Source organism: Gallinula chloropus, assembly GCF_964237585.1.
Source record: "Gallinula chloropus genome assembly, chromosome: 2".
NCBI lineage: Eukaryota > Metazoa > Chordata > Aves > Gruiformes > Rallidae > Gallinula > Gallinula chloropus.
This window is the reverse complement of record NC_140086.1, coordinates 146,643,488-146,667,358: the sequence shown is the minus strand read 5'-3', so window position 1 is coordinate 146,667,358 and position 23,871 is coordinate 146,643,488. Positions and strand designations below refer to the sequence as shown.

At 38.3% G+C, this 23,871-nt stretch overlaps 1 protein-coding gene across 1 annotated transcript in view; it reads left to right on the top strand.

The window, feature by feature from the left end:
* Window positions 1-23,871, top strand: part of MPP7 (MAGUK p55 scaffold protein 7) — a gene marked incomplete at its 3' end in the record, with an annotated part of 145,615 nt that overhangs the window by 16,366 nt on the left and 105,378 nt on the right. The window contains exon 2 of the mRNA XM_084279945.1: window positions 22,900-23,066. Within this exon, the coding sequence (XP_084136071.1) occupies window positions 23,030-23,066 (37 nt within the window). The 5' untranslated portion in view covers window positions 22,900-23,029. The remainder of the gene's footprint in view (window positions 1-22,899; window positions 23,067-23,871) is intronic.

Sequence of the window (23,871 nt, the reverse complement as noted above, 5' to 3'; positions counted from 1 at the left end):
TTATGATTTGAATGGGAAAAAGTGTAGGGCAAAGAGATGGTGGTACCCTTATTAGCACGTGGGCACGGAGGTGACTGGGGAATGCTCTGCGTTGCCACTCAAAACATGCAGATGGGAAAGGAGGGGCAGCTGGTTGTCAAGGACCAAGAGATCCAAATGGATCGTAAAGAGGTTGGGGTATGCCTACCCTGCCCTGAAAAACATGATTTCTGTGACATGTTCTCCAGCAGATTAATTGTGGAGGAAGTTGTCTGGGGAGAACCGAGATGATGGGGCAGAGCCCATTGTGTTTCTTCATATGACACTTCAATACCTTTGTCTCTTTACAACCATAATGAAAAACACTTGAAATGATCAGAAAGAGTAGGGGAAGTAGTGATTTTAGTGGAAGAGCGTTGTTTTAGAAGTTCCTGTGAATGTGCATTGCTTTCATTGGCATCCATGCATTAGAAAAAAACTGTCTTGCAAATTTTATGTGATGATAGAAGTGCTCTTCTTGTCTTCATCAAAAACTATGCTTACTTCAGTTCAATTTACTCATGCCTGGTTGTGTCTTGTTCAAATGTCAGTCCTAACTTAGAAGCTACAGAGGCATCCTCCTCAATAAATCATTGCTTGGAAGTAACACTGGGCTACAGTTCTGTTCTTTGGAAATTGAAATGGATCATTCTAGACATGGTACTATTTTAAGACTATTTTAATGGAAGGGCTCCCTCTTCCTATTTTTTCAGTTGCTCACTCACTAGACACAATAGCAGATGAAAACACTGTATTAGTTGACCTGTTGGGTTACAGAAAAAAGTAAGCCAATGAATTCTAGTTTGATCAGAGGGAAGTAAAAATTCCTTGCTTTTTAGTAACCGTGTTGGTTTCAGTGAAAAACTAAAAAGTGTATAATAATTACTGTTCTTGTTTGGACAAAAATAGGTTTAATTTAGAGAGGATGAATTATGCCTTGTTTTCTTGGACCAACACTAGCATGTTCACCTCTTCATCTGTGTTTTGAGTGCAGATTGAGAAATAATTTGTTGAAGACTTTTTTGTGCCTTGCCATCTTGTTTAATATTAATTCTTATGACATACAGTCAGTAGCTAAAACTGTGATTGTATCAATTAGAAAAGCATAAAGTAGATTTTTCACTGCTTGCAGTGTCTGAATATATATTGTCAACTTCAAAAAACTGTGTGAAATTGCTCTTTGTTTTATTACTGTTAGTTCTCAAGCAAATTATTGGACTCAACTTGTAACTTTAAAGAAGCACACTACTTTATCTTGATTAATATAATTTATACTATAATTTTATCACCATTTCTAAAATTCCTCTAATGTCCCTTCTTGATTTTCTGTGAATGATGCCATTATTCTCTCTCATTTGAGCTCTTAAACAGGAAAATATTTTCCAAATATCACATCATGTCAAGGCTATATTTAAGTCTTAGTCACTTCCAATCCTTCTGTAATAGCTACAAGATAGATTCTTTCTTGTGGGTTTAAACATTGAAAATATTTTTGATCACATAATGTCTTTTGTCAGTTACTGCAGTGTTTATATCTCTTGTAATACACAGCATGTTGTCGTGTTTTCCTCTGCAACACAATTCTGCAAAGACTTTTATGAAGCTATTGCTTGTACCATGTCATCTTTCTTTTGCAGGATTTCTCTTTTTATTGAGCTATATACAGGGTACCAGACCTCCCTTCGGAGTCCTTTTGGCTATTCCTATCCCACCTGTCATTAATTCACCAGCAATATGTTGTTACATAGGGGTCAACCTCCCATCAGCCCTTAATGACTGCCTTTCAGTCTTCATATGAATGTCTTGAAGCTTTTTCTCATGCTGCCATAAGGAGTATGTTTGTGAGATAAAAGTAGAATGAATACATTTCTTCTGATAGTTTTCTTTTATGTGGTGTTTTCCTTTCCTCATGCAAAAAAGACCTTGGTGAAGGCAGGACAGCTGCTGTTCTTAAACTGAAAGGCAAGCTTGACTTCAGCTGAATGGTGGTCTCTTGCTGCAGTGGAGTACTGAGGGAAGATCTCTGCATCTTTCCAAAGCATCTGTTTTGTTTGGCAGTCCCCAAATTGTGCCACATAGTTGCATGGTTGCTCTCTAACCACTACTGCAGAGCACACAGGTATTTTGGATTGCAAGTAACATTGCACTGTAACTTTCAGGGTATGGACTTAGTTTTGTAGTTTCATTTAAAACCCTTCCAGGTCTTCAGAGATGGGCAGCAGGTAGTTAGTGAGCCTGGAATTAGGTGCTCATCACAAGTAAAATTCTGAAGGAGCACTCTTGAAACTGTTGACCAAATGCACAATGTTTTTGCACTGTATCCAAACCAAATCTTTCAAAGCCAAGGGACCCGGAGTCACAGGCCATAGTGTTAGTAATAGATGCTAAAGGATTAAGAATCTGAATGTTTTCTTGGATAGAATGTAATTACTTTAGCACTACAACTCCTGAATCTAAATTAAATTGCTCTTTGCAAACAGTCAAGTTCATCAGGTATAGAGAAAACAAGTGAAGGTATGATGGCACTAGAAACTATGATTATATAAGGTCCAAGAAACAAAGAAAGAACCAAACCCAAGGATTTTCCAATCTGTTTTCTAACAGTCATACAGTTAACACATTCTTAATTCTTTTTAATGTGCATAAACTTCTACAAATTTATATAGGAATTGGTCACAAATTAAATGTAGGTAAGTGACAGATGAAAGAAGATGCATCTTGAGAAAGGCAGGAGACACGTTCCTGTGCCTCTGCAAATATATTGGGAAAGACAAGACATTCCAGTTCAAAGCAAAATTAAAATGGATACAAGTGCATGTGCAGACTTCTTCTGCGTCATGATGTCTGTATATTAATAGAATTCAGAGAAAAGAAGGCAAACTTAATTTGCTAATTCCAGTGAATAGTGGTATTCAGCTTCCTATTGAGTAATTGCAGAAGGCATTTTTCTTTTTAAAGAACATTCTGAATCCTTTCTTGTTTTTCTGTTTTCCATTAGATATTTGCTGTCTTAAGTGCATTTGTTAGCATTTTCATCAATATTGTATTTATTTCTAGATCAATTAAGAAGTAACTGTTGTGTGTAACTTGTAATGACTAGCTTAAGGAGGTGCTGAATTTGAAGGACGCAATTATGTGATGGAGTTGTGGTTTAATGTGTGAGGTTATTAACATCTTTCCTAAAAGGCAAAAATCTTCTTCAGCAGGAGCATTTTATACAAAGTATCAAATGGTAGCTCTAGGGTTCTAAGTTAGTTAGATGTATGTCAAAACTTTAATTTGCTTTCAAATAACAATTTCCTTGTTATACCCCAAATAGAAATACTCTGGGAAGAATATTGTAATAAATGACCTTGGTTGTCGCATGCTGGTGTGTTTGCAAGCTGTAGGTGGGGATCTTGCATTTTCTTTGTCACTTTCAACAGGCATGCCAGGGAAAAGAGACACATCTATGCTTAAACATCATAGGTTTTATTGCACATTTTTTTATAGCTGTTAACTGACTGCTACAACCTGTACGATGCTGCTCACGTTTTAGTTTTTGTGAATGGGGTTACTTTCATATGCATGTCAGAGTTACTGCACTTGGCACTGTTAGGCCATGTCCCCTCCTGCTGTAAATGGCTTTGTTTCACTCTTATCTGGGATAGGCATAGAGAAATGTGTGTATCTATTAGGCTTTACAAGCACTGTTTTCTTTTCACATATGGTACTAGGAAAGCATATTTTTAAAATTAGCCTACGACGAAAAAGCCTACTTTGAAAGTTTGAGCATCAAGAAATAACTTGGCTTAAAGAAATTAGAGACTGGGAGGATAACTGCAGCAGGGCGGTGAGGCTGTGGTTTCTCTTTTCCCTAATCAAGAAAGACAAGAGAGATGCAGCATCTTGCAGTCAGGAGTAGAGCGTGTGCCCCTGTTCCATCACCCAGTGCAAGTCATAGGATGTGGTAGGCGTTGAATTTTGTGACCCAATTGTGTATGGGCAGGGGTTGGGCCCTGACTCCTACACGCTTCCTCAAATGTTGGGAAGTTCCTGAGCTTCTGTACAGACAGAAACGACATGGAAGAATCCACAGCCTTTTTTCAAAATCCTGGGCAAAATTGTTTCCTCCCCCCAAAATTGTGAATGCTTGAACATTTGCTGCTTTTTTGGGGACCAATACAATTCTAAATCTCCTGGGATATTTAGCCACTGTAATGAAAAGAGAAGTAACAGAGAACATCAGAAATATGAAATGGCTTCCCCGTTAAATGAAAAAGAAAATAAATTTTTTCTTGAAACATAGGTAGTTAAAGGCAGGCATGAAAGATAATTATAAATATTGGGAGGAAATTCACAGGAAATTATTTACTATTTCTGAGAACTTGAGGTACCAGATGTGAAGCATTTGTTTGCATTTTATCTGATGTAAGTTATAGAGGTTGTTTTCACAAGATATCATGAAAAAATGTCTTTTGTCAAAACGAAAGAAAAGGGCTCAACAAGGAACTTTACAAATCTGTTAGTATTGCAGGTGATAGTCCAGGGTCAGTGCGACTCAAACAGATGCTGTGCTGCTGGCCACTGTGTGAGGAAATAATTTTTACTTGAGTAATCTTCAGTGTGTGTTGGGTGTTCCGTCCTGGACCTTTACTCTGACTAAGGATTGAAGGGTTTGTGGGAGGTTTCTTAGTTACTGTTACCTCCCATGTAAAGTGGGCTGAAAAGCAGGAATGTGGTGTCAGGCCATTGCTAGCAGAGGAAGAATGTGAATTAGTGGGCTTTGGTCATCAGCTTTAGATTATCAATAACTTGCTTTCATGTTTAGGACACAGAGCTAACTCTTTCAGGCTGTGCATGTTGTTTGCTGATGGATCAGAAAGCAGCAAGACAGACACACAGTAGGGTGGCATTGTGGATACATTCTGGATTGATAGAAGCCTAAAATAAGTGACTGAAAATAAGTTTGACTTATCTAAACTAGAAGTTGGGTACTTTCCCAGGTGTTCTACTTGTCTTAATTTTTGTTTCCATGAAGTATCACATATCACAACACAGTATTATAAGAATGATTGAGATTGAACACTTCTACAGTTGACATGGAATGGACAAGTCTGTTATCCTTGGGTTCCAATTTTTTGTGGTGGGACCAAAGAGGCAACTGCAGAGCATGCAGTATGGTGACAAGGTTTTGCTCAGCCTTCCTGCTGTACACACCCTGTGCTAGGAATCGGGACAGGCAGGTTCTCAGGAAAGACTAGTAATTGTCATTTTATTAGTTGTGGGTCAGACTTGATGGTGGCTGATGAGCATTGCCTAAACAGACACTGTGGGTGTTTCACCCTCACTGAAACAATGTTTTAGGTATTGTTATTAAAAACTATCATTCCTACAGGCCAATTATACCACTGCTGATTTGTGGCAAATTAACTTCTCCTGAATGACAGATGAGTCTCTACACAAATAAATAGAACTATGTAGATGAAAACTTTTAGGAGGTGTGGAGAAGTCTGGTGGGATCATTGGGTGAGGTGTACCTTTGTGAGATCTTCGCAGAGTGTTTTGTGGTGCTTCTATTAACTGTTAAAGCAAAAGTTGTTATGTCATTACCTGAATTATGTGAAATACAGAAGACTGGGACACCTGTTTCTAGGATACTAAGCAAAATTATAGCACCCAAAACATTGGAATATGCCCGTGTGCTAAAGAACAATTGAGCTATGGAGTATTTCAATGCGTGGCATAGCAGTGAGAAGGAAGATCAGAGACTCCTCTAATATTTGGGTCTATTTTATAAGGGTGATTGTTTATCATGTAAAATGTTTATTTGTTTTTAAGAGTACTCAAGATTGTCCTACAATAAAAAGATTGTGTTGACTAAAAATACAGTTGTTCTTACTGAGTAGCCTGTCCGCAGTGTAACGTAGGAGTCCTTTTTTGCAGCTGGATTCTGAACATCCTGATTCTGCGGAAGGGCTGCCTTAGTGCAGTCACTTGATTCATAATAAATCACCCATCAGTGCTGGATTCAATTCTGCTTCCGTTCTACAGCATCTTCAAAATGGAATAGAAGCACAGTGGAGCATACGAATGTGGTTGAATAGCAGCAGAACAGCACGTAGTGATTCTGCTTGTCACATGTTTTCTGGATTTTTTTTTTTTCTGGGGAGAAGTAGCAGAATACTTGTCATCTTTTTACCATGATTTAGGAGAATTGTTTTTAACAGAGAGCTTCGTAAAAATGCAATACATGCTACAATTGTTTTAGGAGTTGTTTGTCGGTTTATTTGTAGACTTATCTGTCCTGTGTTTGTATAAGTAGTCTGATCCCGTCTTTAGGTTGTAAACTGATTTATCCACTTATGAAACTAGAAGTAATGCCTTTTTTCACTCTTAAGTTTGAAAACATTTTCAGAAAGTGGATAATTTCACTCCTCACAGAAGCTGACATTCTTTATACTTAACATCAGCAATTGACTGTGAGTCAAAATGTTTTTCACGTGCATCTTTAAAGCCAGGAATGAACAAGTATCTTTCCTTCCTTTTTAGAGAATTCAGTGTTCTTTTGTCTGGCATTAAACTGTGGAAATTCTAGGTTGAATGGAAACTGGACCAAGTCATGATTTTATCTCTCCATTGCACTCTGATTAATTAAAAAAAAAAAAAAAGGTGAAATATTTCTTGTTGAGATCATGTGAACTTGCTGAACACAATCAGCCATTTGGTCCTTAGAAGGTGCATGTAGGGGATTCCAAAAGCACTTACAACCAGGGTACTTTGTAGTTTTACTACTTTGAAGTTTCTGTGTGAATTCTTATCCTGTGATGGGAATGGAACCACAATAGGATTCCTTGGGGAGGCTCCCCTTCTCTGTTACTCAGTTCCATCTAGTGAATTAAAGAGCTTTTGAAATAATAACATAGAGCCTGAGATACATGTAGTTTCTTAACATTTTCCTATATGGTGTTTCCTTCGATGTGTAAATCCGGCATTGCTCCCTCAGGTCATCATTAACTGGTTTGCGTATTTGGATTAATGAAATTGGCAGCTTTCCAGAGCTTTACTGCAGATTAATAAAACAGCAAGTTTCACCTTGTTTGGTTTTTTTTTTCTCCTTTCATAACTTTACATGTGACTTTCTTTTTGCTGATTGTCCATGACTTGTTTTTTCTGATCTGGTCTTTTAAGGAAGACATGCAGTTTCTTGAAAGTGAGGAGAGCATTGTATGCTGACAAGTAAGACAGCAAGTTCATGGTACATAAATCTGGATATAGTTCTCCCTCTGGTGTTAGGCTGAAATGTGTATTCTCTCCTGGAAAGACAGGGGCAAAAATATTGCATTTTCTGCTCCGCTTCAGAAAGAGTCTCCTTCCTAGTGCAAGGAGACAAAGGGATTTATGCTAAACAAACTTTTGAATGTCTGTGTATTGTTCATCAGTGGGCCAGGAAAATTTTGTTTCAGATTACGCTGTATTTCACTCTTTCTGCTAGGCTAGCTTTGTGTCCATAGCCTGCCGAATGTAAATGGGCTTAGAAGGTCTTTAACGACACAGAGCAGAGCTGGTAGTGCCAGTTTTCTGGTTGTCCAGGTGCTGTGCCTGCTTGCTGCTTGTCACTAGATGGTGGCAATTGATTGCTGCTGGTTACTGTAAGCTCAGGTGGGAAAGACCTGTGCAGTGTTTCAGAAAGCTCTGGTTCATTCAGCTAACAAACTATACAGGTGTTCATGATTTGTCATGATAAAGCATGTATCTTCTGTATGAAGACTGGGGGAAGCTATTTTTTCCTCACCCAAATTTGAAAGAGTATCAGTAAAACTCTTGTCAGGTCCACGGAAATTGGGGAGTTTTAAGATGTGCACTTACAGTTAATTTGGTGGTTCTTGAATAAATATTTTGACGGTCCTTCATGTCACCATGTGCTCTTTGAACAGATGCCTCAATTTCAGCTCCTTTTGAAGATGAAAGGCTTAGAGCTATTGCAGAAGGTTGTGGGAAAGGGAAGGTCAGGTGTTGTTAAGGCACTGGATAACTGGAATGGAGATGTGCATCACGTTCCTGCCTTTAACTGAATTGTTCTAGTGAGATTAATCACACTTTAATTAGTGTTTCTAGGTAACTTAAATGAAGGGATGCTGCTAAATAGGCATACCTGAGTTTGAGTTCCCTGAAAGTCTTTGGAAACTGGCTTGCAAAAGTGCTGTTGCACATGTAGGTCTACATTAAAGATCTCAAAAAGGACAGCACAGTTTAGTAAGTACTCCTGACTTAAGCCCATGTGTGCCTTTTCTTTGAGTTTAGGAATGAAGTAGAGTGATGCTCGCTTGCATCAATATTTTGGAAATGTGTGTCAACTGTAAAACAACAATATAATGCAAGTTGGTTTGTAATGACCAGAATTGACAACAATTTCTGTAGAAATCTGGAAACTTGTTTTCAAGTAAAATCTAACTGTACTTGCCCTGGAATGTCCTGGCTTTTTCTAAATTAATTCCTTTTAGTTAACATGACTTTTTTGCTAACAATCTAGTTTGAGTGGGTAGATTTCATTAATTTTCTTCTTTGTACTTTTACCTGTGAAAATAATGGGGGAACTGATAATTTTTTAATCTAGTCATTTTTTTTTCTCTTAATTTCTGTGTAAGTATCTGAATTGAAAGTATAAAGAATATAATAAATAATTTTATATGGTGGTTAACCTGCAGGTATGTATTCCTATGGGAACACCTATCTAGTATATATGCAAATAGTTTCATTGAAAACCCCAAAATATGAATCTCCGTGATAACTTGAAAGACTACATCCAATTTACTCTTTTAAGCAGATTTTCCTGTTATGCTTATTTCTTTATTTGTTTACAGGAAAATGCAAGCAAACATTCCCATGTTGATTTTCTTACTTGGACACTTGGATTTTAGGCTAGTCATTGAATTGCACTGGTTGAGTAATTTAAGATCAATGGAATAGTCTCTGAATATGTAAGAAGGCTGCTAGTAATCCGGTGTGGTGCTCCAGAAAACTGGCCATTGGAGTCTGTTTTAATGTAGCCTACTGTTAGGCTTCAAAATTTAGACAATTGTATTAATATTTTTATAGACTCTTTCTTTCTGTCAGTTTGGACCATTACTAGGTACATGGAATAACAGGTGTCCTCTGAAATGCATTTACCTTGAGATTTTTTTTTTTTTTAAATGAGAATTAACTTCTGTAATGTTTCAGGGTCGTGTGGTACATCGAGCAAGTGCAGTGGAAGTGCAGGAGGAGAGCAGTGTTCGGGGGGGTTGTGGCAGACATCAGGCAGTAAGGACAAAGCAAACAGTGAATGTGACTTGTCCTGAGCAATGAGTAAGATGAGGTATATTTTAAGAAGTGAGAAGGGCTGGAATGTGGAGTAACTCCAGTGCTACTAGAGAACATAAGCTGTTTCAAGATGTATTTACTGGATTTTTTTATTTTAAAGGACCTTCCACTTCCAAGCTAGATTTTATGGTGACACTATTGGATATTACACATCTTTAGCAGAGTCTGGAAGTAAGCTTGACAGCAAATTCACTGATTATACTTGATTTTACTGTGTTTTCAGGGCTTCCTTTGGCCTTCAGTGAGGGCTGGGAAAATTCCTCCCTCCCCACCCCTTATTACCTTCATGCTCTTCCGCCTTGAACACATAAACACTTCATTTTGTGGATTGCCTTAAGCCCATAAGCAAAGGTGGATTTATTTGGGGTTTGAAAGATAAGACAAAACCAATAATATACAAGCAGCTGCTTATCACAGACAGATCTTGCTTATCTTGATCAGTGAAGAGGGTGAAGCACCATCACTGGCCTTTGGAGTTCGGGCTCAGCCTGTTCATGGAGCAGCTGGTTATATAGAGCAGGGTGGCTGCTTTTTGGTGTTTGTCAGACACAAGAGGCTGTCCAACCAAGTCTCAAAAAGCAGAGGAGATAAGTTTGCAGTTCATGAGGGCGTGAAGGGGTGTGTGTGGCCAGAAGAGGAGAAATAACTCATGTTCATACTCTTTTGTGTTGACATGTGTGATACATATTAAGCAAGGTGTGCTGATACTCAAAATGCACTATTTGATCACTTAGAAGTAAGTACATTTTGTGTGAGGAGCCTTTTCATTTTTGGGGTTTTAAATTTCATTATTTTGTTCATTTCTGTGTATGTTCTCCACTTGAAATAGTGGGATGTGGCACTTACTAAAGTAATAACTTTTTTTTTTTTTTTTTAAAGCTGGGAATCTATCTACAAGCTGAGAAATTGAGTCACTCTTACTCCTACTTGTTTTCACACTAGAAGTCAGTGTGAAAAGGGTTTTCTTTCTTCTTGGTATTGTTGTACTTTCCCAGCTAAGGACAGGGCAGAGGTAATGGCATTGCAGCAGAGACTTGGACAACCAGAGGAGCTGACCTGGGAGAAGCACAGCCTTGGGCTTCAAGAATGTCTTAAGTAACAACATTTAAGCTTGAGTTATTTCAAAATATTTTTCAACATTTTAAACAAAGGTAACTTTCCATTTGAAAAATTTATTTGAATCTCTCAAGTTTTGCTCAAAATGTTAGCCAGTAAAAATTCTACATTGACTTTTTTATCTGACCAGTCTTAATCAAACTCATTGGTCCATTTACCTAACAGTAAAAGCTACTGGATGTGTGTTGTCGTTGTATGCTCTGTGTTTAGTTGATTTTTCTTGCATCTAAAAGCCCAATAGAAAAAAATTTAAACTGCACTGAAAAGCTCCTCTAGAGTACAAAAGCTTATGCGCTTTTGTACTGCCATTTCCTTGCCACTCCCTTGCTGCTGAAGGCTATATTACTCTCAGTTGAAAGGTGGTATTTTGTTTTGTTTCAAACTAGTGGGCTACATAATGGTGAAATGTCTTCTGGTATCAACTTAACTTCTAGGGAATTTACTTCTAAGTCCTGATGTTCAAAATACTTCATAATGCTATGAGTAACAACTAGGCTATTTACGAAAACTAAGTTACATGTCAAAACCCTCTTAGTATGCCTTAATCATACTGCTGTACCTGAAACGAGCTGTGACAGTGGTGTTTTGGCAAATAATATACCTTGCAAATTGGTTGTACTGTAATGTTTTCCACAAATCTGAAGCCTACTGATGAGTGAGAGAAGAGTAAGTATGAAACTGTATGAAATTTAGACTATGTAATTATATTGCTATACTGTAAAAGCTGTCAATGATGTGAAAAGCAGCAAATACTACTGCTGTTTTTAACCTGCTTTTTATCTTTATGGCACTTCTTCCTCTCCTCCTTCACCACTCTAGTTGAAGGTCATAGCAGATGCAATAGGAAACTTCTGTGCATCGTTATTTTTTTTGTCATGAGCCCAAACTTCCAGATTTTGTGGAAGAGGCTGTTGCAGTCAGATTGACTTTGTCATTGCTGAGTAGATTCTGCTGTGTATCAATTCTGGTTTTTAAGCACAAAGCATTAGTTCAAGGATATTAAGATCATCAAATTGGAAGTTACATAGACCAGATGGCTAATTGGTTGCTGGAATATGATGATGCTGTTTTATATTTCTGATTAAGCTGGGAGTTGTGCAGGAAATGCTAATATAGTCATCAGTAAGGAGTGGAAGAAATTTGCTTCATGTTCTTTGGGAAGCAACCCAGAATATTGTTGCTTTTCCCATGGGAAAATGAAACCACATATCAAGATCCAAAGCACTGGTCTGGGAACCTGGAGTGCTAAGAATCTTGATCAAAATAGCAGGAAAGGATGCAAAGTTAGGAACCAAGAGTGCTTACTCAAGCCCCTGGAAGATGGGAATACTGGATTTCCTATATTCACCACATCTTAGACATCTTTTCTCTGCAAATGGGCATATGCTTTCTAGTGAAAAAAGTTCATAATTAACTTCTTTCAGTGGAAACAAATTTCTTGGACCTTTTTTACTAGACTTCTGCAGATAAAAGTAAGCACTGGTTCAGTCTTGGAAAACCTTTACTGGGTTTTATTCCACTTTCAGTAAACAGTTCTTCAAAAAAGCATGTAAGAATCTCATATGGATAAATTAATTTTCTCTTAAAGAGAACACAAATTATAGCCAGGGTTAAGGTGTGAGTTCAGTTCCAAACCAGGCAATTCACTATGTGCATGCACTTTGAACTTAGCAGTTCACCACAGCATGCTCTTTTAAATATCCAATCCATTTTATTCCATATGTTTTCCCCTCAACCTAGAAAAATGCATCTGATATCACAGAGGTGAATCTGGTAAAAGGGACATGTTCTAGTGAAGCATGCTATGAAAATGTGTTTTGTCCCCTTCAACATTTTTGTGGTCTACTCTTGTTTTGGGTAAATACTGCCTTTGTAGTAAGGAATTAGGCCAAAAGATCTGCGAAATACTTGTTATTTATCTTCATTAGAAAAGCAGAAAAATAAGTGTATTTGGTCTTTAAGCAACCAGGTGCAGACCTGTGTGTGGCATGAGGTGAGGATTACTGCTTTCCTATTACCACGGACAAGATGAAATCCCTGTTGATTTATTTGAACGGTGCAGGAGCTCCCTCTTCTGGCATAGAGCGCTTTGCAATGAGATTTTGCCAACATTCATCACATTAAAAAAATTAGATCTTATTTTTAATACTTCATGCAGAAACATTTTTCCTGCCATCTTGGCAGTTGTGATATAATGTAATTTGACCTTTAGATTCCCATCTGGATTATGTTCTGAGTACAATATCTGTGTTTCTGTAGCCTTGCTCTGTTACAGACATTAGAGCTCCTCTCTGTCAGCATGGTATTGCTGGTATGGACACTACAGCAATGGTTATTGTAGGTTTAAGTTGCAATCCTAATATGATATCTTCCTTTAAGTCCCATCTCAGCTTTTCACAGCTGTTAAAAGCAGTGCAAGTCCTTGATGGCCACTTGGTACAAAGCCCTATAAATCATCAGATGTTCAGAAAGGAGAAGTGGGGTCTCTTAAGAACACAGAAAGAGCATTTTAATTTACAAAGCATCAGGGGTTTTTTTAAATGTTGCTATACTTGCTAAGTTACGCTTACCTGTCTGTATAGCATCACCTTGTCATTGACTAATAAACTGCAACAAGATATGCCAGCTGGAGACCTGTAGGATTAGCGAAAAATGTCAAAGGTTCACTCTCACACTGCTTAACTCTGATTTATACAGTTTCAGACAAAATAAGAAAAAACTACTTCAGTATTTGTAGCAAATGCCAAAGTAGAATCAATGCAGTATTGTTCACCTAGCTAAAAAGGCAAAATGCAGGAAACGCAAACAGTAAGGTTCCAACAGCAACATTCACTTGGGCTCTGCGCAGCCTGTGTTTTCCGGGTATACATTAAGGCATAAAGTAAGTATTAAGCTGTGCATTGAACAAGAAAACCAGAAAAAATTTGTGTAGGTAACACTGCCAAGTTAAGTGCTGCTACTGTTTGTGTTTATTGATCTGTTATAATTTTAAATTATTTTCTTCGTAAAGATTGAACATGAGTTTTTGGCCACATGAAGTGACATCTGAGAGCTTGTCGTCACTGCTGGGTGAACTTGACATACATTTTTACCCCTTACCTTGAACCTGACACTTCTTCATCAGTATCTCACACTTGAATTAAGTGGCTTTTAAATTTGGAAATATGACTTGAATCTGAGACTGGAACTCCGATTGCGGTGGGAATGGAGCTTAGGCTGTATAGGTTGGCAAGACAGAACTTCATCCTTTCTAAATGATCTATTTTCAGCTAATTAAATTCATGCATAATTAAAATATGCAGAGTGACTGTGTCATGGAGTAAATCAAGCTTTAAGTGTTGCAGTGATCTAACTGTATCCCTTTTGATTTGTAATATATAACTTTGGATAATATATATATGATTGGCTCCAAATTTTTGAGAGAGTATTACAGATATTATTCAGCATTGATTATATGTAACTCAGCACATGGGAAAGTCCTGTTCTGAGGGAGACTCCAGCCTGGAGATGGGACAGAGCTGTAGGCAGAAAGATCTCCCTGTGTGATCTACTCCTATCGGTGACTGTTTGCATGTGTCATAAACTTAAGGGGTTTTGCTTGTGTGAACTGGGCTAATCCATGTTCTAGAAGAAGGGAAAGAGCATTAAAAGGAGGTATTTAGAGAGTAGTAGGGCAAGGACTTGCTATTGAAGAATAAGTTTGGAAAATGAATCTTGGTTTGGAAATAGAGGATGATTAGGGCTGTGGCAGTGGAATGATGGGAGTGGAAATAGAGGGAGAACAAAAACCATAAGGGAAGTAAAAGCAAAGTGTCAGGAGGTGGGAATGTTTGTGAAGAGAGGTGTTAAAACTAGTTTTGGTAGTGGAGGATCATGAATTGATGACCAGCAAGGTCTGAGGATGGGGGGGGGGGGGGCTGGGGGGTATGTGTGTGGGGGGGGAAACTTCACTTCTAGAAAGAGGGATGGAGAGAAAATAAAGATAATGAAAACAAAACTGGAAGGAAATGTGCCTTCTGTGACAAATCATACAGTGGGCTGGATGCAATGGTGATCCCAGAGCTTGCAGAGGCAGAGGGCAGGGTTTGAGGCATGAGAGCTTTGTGGTGGCATTTAGGAGTTAGATTGAATTGGAGAAATCAAGGATGAAGAATGGCCATGGGCAGCTTATAGGGAGGAACAGGAGGTGACTACAAGGAGTGTCTGGTGTGCCTGATATACCAGCAGTGCAGAGGGTCTGGAGGGTGTCGTTGTCAGCTATTGGAATGTATGACTGCCTAGCTATTCAGCTTCACCTTTGTGTTCTTCTACAAATTTAGTATCCGAGAGAAATCTGGCTTGCAAAGCTTGTAACCTTCTGGAAATCAAACACAGGTACTTTCTCTGACCAGCGCTCTGTCCATGTGCAGCACTTGTTTTTACTGTGCACATGTACATGCAAGGAAGCTTTTTGTTACTTGCATTCGAGATCCAACTAATAAATTATCATGTAATAAATCAAAACTTTTTCCAAAAGTGAGCTAAAGGTATATAGTTTTCGGATTGCTCATACTAACTTTTCAAATGTCACATTAAAGATAGCAGTCTGTAACTGATTAAAATGAAAATTATTGTAGTGAGTTTTTAATAAAAATATGTTAAAGTGGAGTTTATTCTCCTTTTGCTCGTGGAAACCCCCCCACAACATACTGTTTAATTACCCATTCATCTCTTACCGGTCTTCTACTCCATCAAAAAAATAAATCATCACACTTTGACAGAATTGGATTATGGAAAATTGTGCTGAACAAAGGAGAAGTGTTCAGAAGATAAATTAATCTTAAAGACTGGTCAAAACATCCATCTTTGGTAATAAAATATGGAAGCTTTGTAAAAATTCTGTTATAGTTACCTCTAGAGGTGTATAAAATGTTGAGCTTGAACAATAACATTCTACCATCGTAGGGGATTTTTCTGAACTTGAAATAATTGTATTTGAATATTTACATATTTCTGAGGAGGATTTTTTGACATGTCTGTTTAACAGACCTCAGAATCTGTACATGCATGTCTTGTTGAGCGATGGAACTATCAAGTAAAATAGGCTATTGACTCATACTTGGCTAAATTATTTGAATCAATTAAATATTTATGATTTATTAAGCACGGCCTTAATCCTGGTTTTATTTCTATCAGGTATTTTCTGTCAGCTTTTGTAGATGTGGGATCAAACTGCATTAATAGTACTAATAAAATATGAAGTCTATGTCTGAAACTGGAGTTGGAGCCCTTTGGTGTGCACAGCATGGGTAGCTGTTAGAGAGTGAGTTTATCAGATGACTTATTGCAGCAGGTTTTGCTGAACATTCTCATTTATAGAAAATGTTAAATGTCATTTTCTTCAGTATTTTGAGGGGCCAGTTAAGGTTTATCATTTACTTTAGTTGCTTACATTTTTCAAACAAACTGTCAAGAAACCATGCCAGAACAAAACTGTTTGTGCATGTAATTAATGGAGAGGCTGTGGTACCTGCTGACAGGTATTTTCCAAGAAAAGGAATGGTTTGCAGCTAGGGGAAAAGTGTTAAAAGTGTGCCCAAACCAGTAATTCAAACTGAAAGAGCAACCTTTGATCCAAGACATAGTTTAGGTCACATTTTAATGAATAGCTTTATTAAACTAGTTTATTAAACTAATATTATTCTGTCAGTTGGTACATTTTATTTGCAGAAAATTGGACCTGTCTAAGGGTATCTGACATTGATGCTGTTTTAAATTAAACTGGTAGCTTTAGTGTATGTATGTAAAAGAATGTTTTCTTGCATTTAAAGGAATGTGCTCAATTCCAACACTGACATTTAAAATCTGATTCTGGACAGAGCTCATGTAGGGATTTTTGTGTTAAAGACAGAAGGTGCAGGTTGCAAACAGTCTTGCCACTGTTGTGATCTTGCTGCTTATTGAATGTAGCATGGCTATGTTTTAAAGGCAGCAAGGATCTGTCTGAACCTTTTGATGTAAAGTTGATTGTAATTAATATATAGATTAATAACTATATTACCTACAGTATATTTTATGTTTTAATGTATCTGGTTTATTTCTATTTTTGTTCTACACTTGCTTGACTTATTGGACTCACATAAAGGTGGCATCTACACAAGTTTTGTGATATGGTGCCCATTTGGTAATGGAAATAGGGGGAAACAGTCTTGAAGAAAATCAGGATATTGATTTCAGTGTAGCTGTTAGAATGTCTAGGTGAGATCTTCCCAGTTGACACAGAATTGAGCTCTTCAGGTGGAAGGAGCCTTTTCATTTATGTTGTGAAGGAAACAAATCCTGTGCTGTACCGTTTTCCCTTTCCTGCCTGACTTCTGTGCACTTTGAATAAATTGTGTCAAACATGACAAAAGAGAAAAAACTCAATATAGGAGTTTCTGGCATGTTTTTGGAAATGGGTAGTCAGGTAGTGATTTGAAGTTATGAATGATCCTGTGAGGGAAGGATCACAGAATCGTAGGGGTTGGAAGGGACCTCAAGAGATCATCAGGTGCAACCCCCCAGGACATATTGCACAAGTAGGTGTCCAGACGGGTCTTGAATATCTCCAGAGGAGGAGACTCCATAACCCCCTGGGCAGCCTGTCCCAGTGCTCTGTCACCCTCACTGTGAAAAAGTTCTTCCACATATTGGTGCAGAACTTCTTGTGCTCCAACTTGAGGCCATTGCCCCTTGTTCTGTCTCCACAGACCACTGAAAAGAGGCTGCCTATTTCCCCCTGTGTCCCACACATGAGATATTTGTAAATATTAATCAGATCCCCCCTCAGTCGTCTTTTCTCAAGGCTGAACAGCCCCAGTTCTTTCAGCCTATCCTTGTAGGGGAGATCTTCCAGTCCTTTAATCATCTTTGTAGTCCTCTGCTGGACTCTATCCAGCACATCCCTGTCTTTTTTTATACCAGGGAGCCCAGAACTGGATACAGTAGTCCAGGTGGGGTCTGACCAGGGCAGAGTCTAGTAGGAACTCATCCTTACAGCAGAATAGAATAAAATTATAAAGGCCCATACACGTAGCCGAGATACCACAGTCAGGAAGACTGCTGGAAATCAGCCTTGCTTTGTTCTGGTGTTGGTCATTGTATTACTCATTACAACAAGTAATACAATACTACAATACAATGAGACCTGAGCACCCTTGGAAATAACCTCCACAGACTAATGAGGATGAATTTTTCATGTCTTGACGTTTTTCAGCATGACTTAATACTCACTTTTTAAATAGTTGTAGTTTTTACCGTTTAGATCATCTTTTCTCTCCATCAGTAAATTTTTTCCAGTAAGTAGAAACTGGAGAGCTTTTTTTCTGATGTGCTGGGGCTTCACAGTTAAACGTAACCTATGGAAGTTCAAGGCACACAACAAGATCCAAGTTCATTGGTATGGTTTCCCCAGACTGAGTATCTGTTAAAAAATGTCCCTGCCAATGTATAAACTAAAGGTCAGGCAGTTACATTATTGACTGATGCTTAGGAGTGTCTAAGTTCTCATCTATTCTCAAAGCCTTTTAACAAAGTGAGATTTGTTTCTAACGTTGCCATGGTGTATGATAACATTCTGTGTAAGCTAAACAAAATGGAGAACACTGATAGAACATAATGGAATAAATACTGTGCGGAAGCCTTAAATTCTTCTGATGGGAGACGATTCCCCTTTTCAATTTGGGGCAGTCCGTGTTTTCTATGTTGATGTATTAGTTATAACATTTGGCAGTTGTCATGGATAGTCCTTTTATTTTTTTAATTGGATAATTTTGTACCATACTCTTAATTTCCATTATATCCATAGCTGAGCAAGGGAGGTTGCTTCTTTCTTCTGCAGTGCCTTTGAAGTCCCATCATGTTTGTGTGCCCTCTATGCAGTAATTCCAATCCAAGATCTTTTTGAGGGTTCCGGACAATGTGCATGTACCTGCAAGAGCAGCTGACCAGATTTGGAAGCCCTTCAGGAGCCACAAGGGGGTTTTGGTAGCCTGTGGGAGACCTACGATTGAGCAGGTGAAAACTTCCTCAGAAGAGTTTAAGGATTCAGTAGATCTTAAAATATTAAAACTTCCAAAACAGTAGACCACCATTTTCAATTCAGATTTTGTCTACAGAAACAGATTTACTTTTCCTGGTCTAGAAAACATCCTTTGGCAATTTCCTGTAATGACTAGGTTTTGGAGACTTGTATACCTGTCCCTAGTAATTTAATTTGTCAAATTTCCTTTCTCCACATGAAATCTCTATCTGGTAGTTCAAGTACCATTTGCAGGCCTGCTGATTTAGTTCTGGAAATCAAGGTTATAGTCTTCATAACTGTAGCATCCTTTAGAAAACCAGGTTGAGTGTTTCTTGTATCAAGCAACCTAGTTTCCCCCCGCCCCCCCATTTTGGAACATTGCTAGGTTCATACTTTTTATGTTTTTACCTGTTTTAAATCAGGTCCCCAGCCTGCTTTTTAATCGTGAAGAAAATACATTTATATTCATTAAAGTGCCAAAAACATTAAGTAACTTGTAAAATGACCTTTCAGCAATAAATATTATGCAGTTTATTGAGGTTTGGATGGGGAGTCGAAAGAGAACCAAGGCTTCGTGTGTGCTGTCTCCAAATGCAGGATGCTTGCCATAAAGGCCGATTTGAATCAGTTTTCCTACTTCATCTTTAGTAGAAAAATGAACTTTACTGCAATAGAACGTATGCAGGACTAATGAAGTCACTTCCATTCAAAGGCTGTAGAAGATGCTAGAAAGAAGGTATTAAATCTAAAACTATGTGGAAGGCTGTTCAGCTTGGCACTCTTTGGCTGCCCCCTGCCCTCTTGTTTGATCTGATTGCCTGTGTCCACTGTTGCTAGTCCTTCTGTATGGACAACGTGGGCGATCACGAACAAGATTTATCCCCTCATCCCATGGTAAGGGGCCTCTTTTACTTGTGGGATATGCAGAAAAATGGTTCCCTTGGAGAGCTGTAATTCTAGGACTTTGCAGTTTTTGGAAGCTGTTCCCAGGAGGCTTCTTCCCTGCTCCTGGCTATTTATAACTGGGGGATTTGGCACCCCAATAAGTTATGTCACCTTAATGAGCTTGGCACTGAGGCTGACTAGAGCTGCATCTGGCACGGTTGACGTGCTGGTGTAGCGTGAAGGAGGTATGGAAGGGCAGGGAAACGTTTCCGTTCCTCGGACAGACAATTTAGTTTCATTTTAATATCTGTTGTCCGAGCCCCAGGCCCTGGAACGAGAAACTCTTTTCGTTCTGCAAGCAAATACAGGCAGAAATAGTTAAAAACTACTTAATTTATTACATTTTAATTCCTTAGCTTTGAATTTACATGGTTGACAGCCGAAGGAATCGAATGAAGCGCGTCCGTACCTCCGGAGGGTTCCCCTCGGAGCTGGGCAGCGCCGTGAGGCGGCGGGGCGGGCTCTCCTGAGGCGGGGCGGGGCCTCGGGCGCGGGCCCGCCGCCCCCCGCGGCCGCTAGGTGTCAGGAGCGGCGCGGCAGCCGCGCCGGGCGGCCGGGGCCCGCCGGGAGCTCGGCGGCGTACGGCGGGGCTTGCGCGGCTTCCACGGTTTCCACACGCGGCGGGTGCCAGCAGAACCCGATACAGTGTGATATATAGAAGCAAGGTACGGCTGGAATAATGAAATTTCAAAAATAAGCCCTTTTTAAGGGCCGGTTGTAACAGCCCTGCTGGGTATTGTAAATGCCTCAGGTGCACTTGATACTGCTGTTACGTTCCTGGCGTTGGCTTCTCGTTTTTATGGAAAGATGGATTGAACTTCAATTTAAGAATATTCGGTAATCCCTCTCAGGACATACTGTAACAGCTGGTATTTCTGTGTCCCAGCAAATCGATTCCATACAGCAGTCAGCAGTGCCTATGGCTGGGCTCCGGCAAAAACTTCCAAAGCATTTTAAATAAAGCCAGCCAAAGAAAATAACATCATCACTGCAAAAATGTAGCTTAATTTGCAAGTTTAAAAAAATATAAACCCCCCCTGTTCCATTCCAGCAAAATATTAAGCATTTTACTGGTAAGGATTTCATCAGGTCATTTATTTTTCATTAATATATATTTAGGATCTGGGGGGAATAACTTTATGCTGTGTATAAGTTTCTTAAATAATAAGGAGCTTAAATTTTTTTAATATTGAATGATTTACTGTGAAGTAAAAACAAAAAATCAGATGGAGTTTAAATACGTGACATCTATGTAGATCAACAAGACTTTCTATATTTCACAGTGAACTCTAAGGAACCTGAATTTCTGATTAATAATAACGTGCCCTTAGTGAGAATGCCTTGCGTGTTCGTTTGTTTGGGATATTTTTAACAGATGAAAGTACTTTAAGCTGCACGTAAATCAAAAGATGCCCCATTATTAGTAAATCGTTTTGGTTTAACACTTCCTTACACGTATGAAAACTAAAAACGCCTCCGTCCTTTGTACGGCTGTAGTCGCGTGCTCACGCTGGGACTGTGAGTGAGCTTACAGACTTCTCCGTTATGGTGCTTCTATGTGTTAAAAAGAAAACAAGCAGAATTAATGCAGAATGAATATGTTTCTTCTTCATTGGCACAGCGTGTCCTTGGCTACAGTATCTTTCTCTTTTTCTTTAACTTTTAAACTGCACCCTGCCTAGCTTTGGACATAGATATTTTACAACTTTGTCATCGTAAGGTGAACTTTCACTCTGAAATAATTAACTTCCTTATCTCTTTCTTAAAGTTGATTAGACTATGTAAAAATATTGTTTTGGAAACTGATGCTTTTTTTAGTGAAAATTCACTCTTATTTTCTTTTCATTGCAAACTTTGATAACTAAAAAAGAACCCCAAACCCTAAAGCAATCTTCATAGATGGGTTTTGAAGTTTTATTTGGTCCATTTCATCATAGAAGATCTTATCCAGGGCTGTAACCCATGCTGTATTTGCCTCTGTTAAAAATAATAAAAATGTAGGTTCACAGTTTTGAAAGCTGACATACAGAATCTTTCTTAGGGTAAACACTTAGGGGAGGGGAAAAAAAAAGAACTTTTTAAAGCTGCCAGACTATTTAAACTGTAGGCTTGTACCTACGGGTGTGTTAACAACTAGCTTATATCTAATAATTGATTTAAAACTTACTAAACAAAATCTTGTGGATGTCTCTTAATATGTCGCAATACTTCTAGCAACATGGAGTTTTTTTGGGGTTGAAAAACAAACTTTTGAACAGCTTACAGTGTTTACAGCACCTGTATATTACTCTTCCACCAGACTGTTGCCAAGCACAAATGTGTCCAAAATATGCACTTTCAGAGCCAAGATGACTTCAAAAGTCATTTTGATTAATATGAATGTGTTTAAAAAAAAAAAAAACCCAAAACAAAACCAACCAGCAACAGCAGCAGCAAAATGCTCCTCTGTTTATTTTCTTATGCTAACATAGAACTATGCTGCTTGCTTTCTTCAAGGATCCTTTTTGTTTACTGAAATTGGGGAAAAAAAAAATTCCCTTGTGTTGTGTTAGCTTCAGCTTCTCCCTTCTTTGTCCCGCTATTAGTAAACATTTCTCCTGTTAACTCTGAATTTCCTTCCACAAGTTTGCATTCCAGTTTGATATTTTAACAAACTTAGATTTAAAGATATCCACTTGCTTTTGGAATTGGTTTTTACTCTTCTTACATTTGCTCTGAATTTTCGTCAAGAACTGGTTAAAAGAAAGGCCCGAAATTTAGTATCAGTAGGCCTGTGCATACTTATTGTAAAATATTACTTTAAAAAATAACTGATTTTTGTAGTAAAGAATTACAAAAAAAAATCTCTGACATGGTCTGCATGATCGTAGCTCCAGAACTCCATGAATCACACTGCTATTTACCCTAGAGAAGTGTTTGCCTCAGCCCTGCTTTTTGCAACTTCAGTTAAAATTTAATTTTATTTCCATATTGCAAATACAAATAGCATGTCAGATCTTAAATGAACTGAAAACAACTGAAAGGATGTTAAGTAGGAACAGTGAATAAAATGCGCTTCTTGTAAGCAATTTTTTTTATTATTTTCCCTGGGATAAGTAGCAAAATTTGAGTGACTTAAATTATTCACTGCTTTAATAAAATAACCCTAGACTTTATTTCCAAAAGACCTGACACTCTAGAGAGTGTAATTTACACGAGAGAAATGTGTTAAATTATTTTTACAGCAGAATGGGATTATAGGCTAGACTGAAGAAAACAAGTTTTGTTTCACCTGTGGAAAAAAAAATCTTAACAGTCATAAATAAATGCAAAGCACTTTGTTTTGAGAGTCTTAAATCAAAAGCTTATTTTGTGATAATGATTGGATTTGGTTAGCTGCAGTAATTTACAGTTTAGCAATGTTCATAATTGTAAAATTCCGTTTCTGTTCCTTCTAGGGGAAACTGGGAGATAGCATAAATCTTCGTAGACAACTTGGCTGCAAGCAGTTAAACCGAAATTAACTTCTGCCTTCTGGCTGCAGAGTGTTAGTCTGACGTTCCTGCGTGATCCTCTGCAGACTAAATCATGCCAGCGTTATCAACTGGATCTGGAAGTGACACAGGTACGCCAGCCAAGGAGGACTGCATGTTTCCTCCAGATCTCATTTGTTAAGTCTGCAGTCTCTATTTCAAGAAATCATCAAATAAGATAATTAATTATGGTCTCAACAGATGCTTAATTTAACGCTTTAAACATAACCTTTTCTCCCTGAAGTTAATCTAGATATATGAAATGCCCCAGGAATAACAATTAATATTTAAAGGTCCCACCATTGACATCTTCTCCTCCATCCCTAACCCTCCAAACAAGAACAATACCGAACAGATACATGGATCTAAAGCATTTGGATTCACCTCTGAGCATGGTTCCTACAATGTTAACTTGAAAAAGGAGGAGGAGGGAAAAAAAATGATATCATACATGCCTTAATATTTGCAGCAGTCTAGACTATCCCCTCTGTGAGTTACAGTTATCAGCGGAGTTATTTCTGAACACAGACTATTCAGTTTTGACACTTCTTTAACAAATTAGGAGAAGAAAAATACTGTCTCGATTTCTCTTCCTTCCCTTGCCTTCCACGTCAGAGTCCAGATCCTATCACTGACTGCAGGCAGTGGGAGTGCAGGCATGTGGCTCTCTATAGCTTTAACCTTCTTTGTCACAATATCAGCTATATTCAAAGGTGAAATCTCATCTTGCTGCTACGTGTACATTCTCTCTCTGACAGTATTTTTTTCCCCTGCTCAGGGGCAACTACAGTTAGTATTTTTGCTCACAGGTGTTTGGTAACTAGGTGATATTTCTGGGGTTACAATACAAAGAGTCCTGCTTTCCTCTTGTTACTCTAGATCATGTAGTTTCATGCA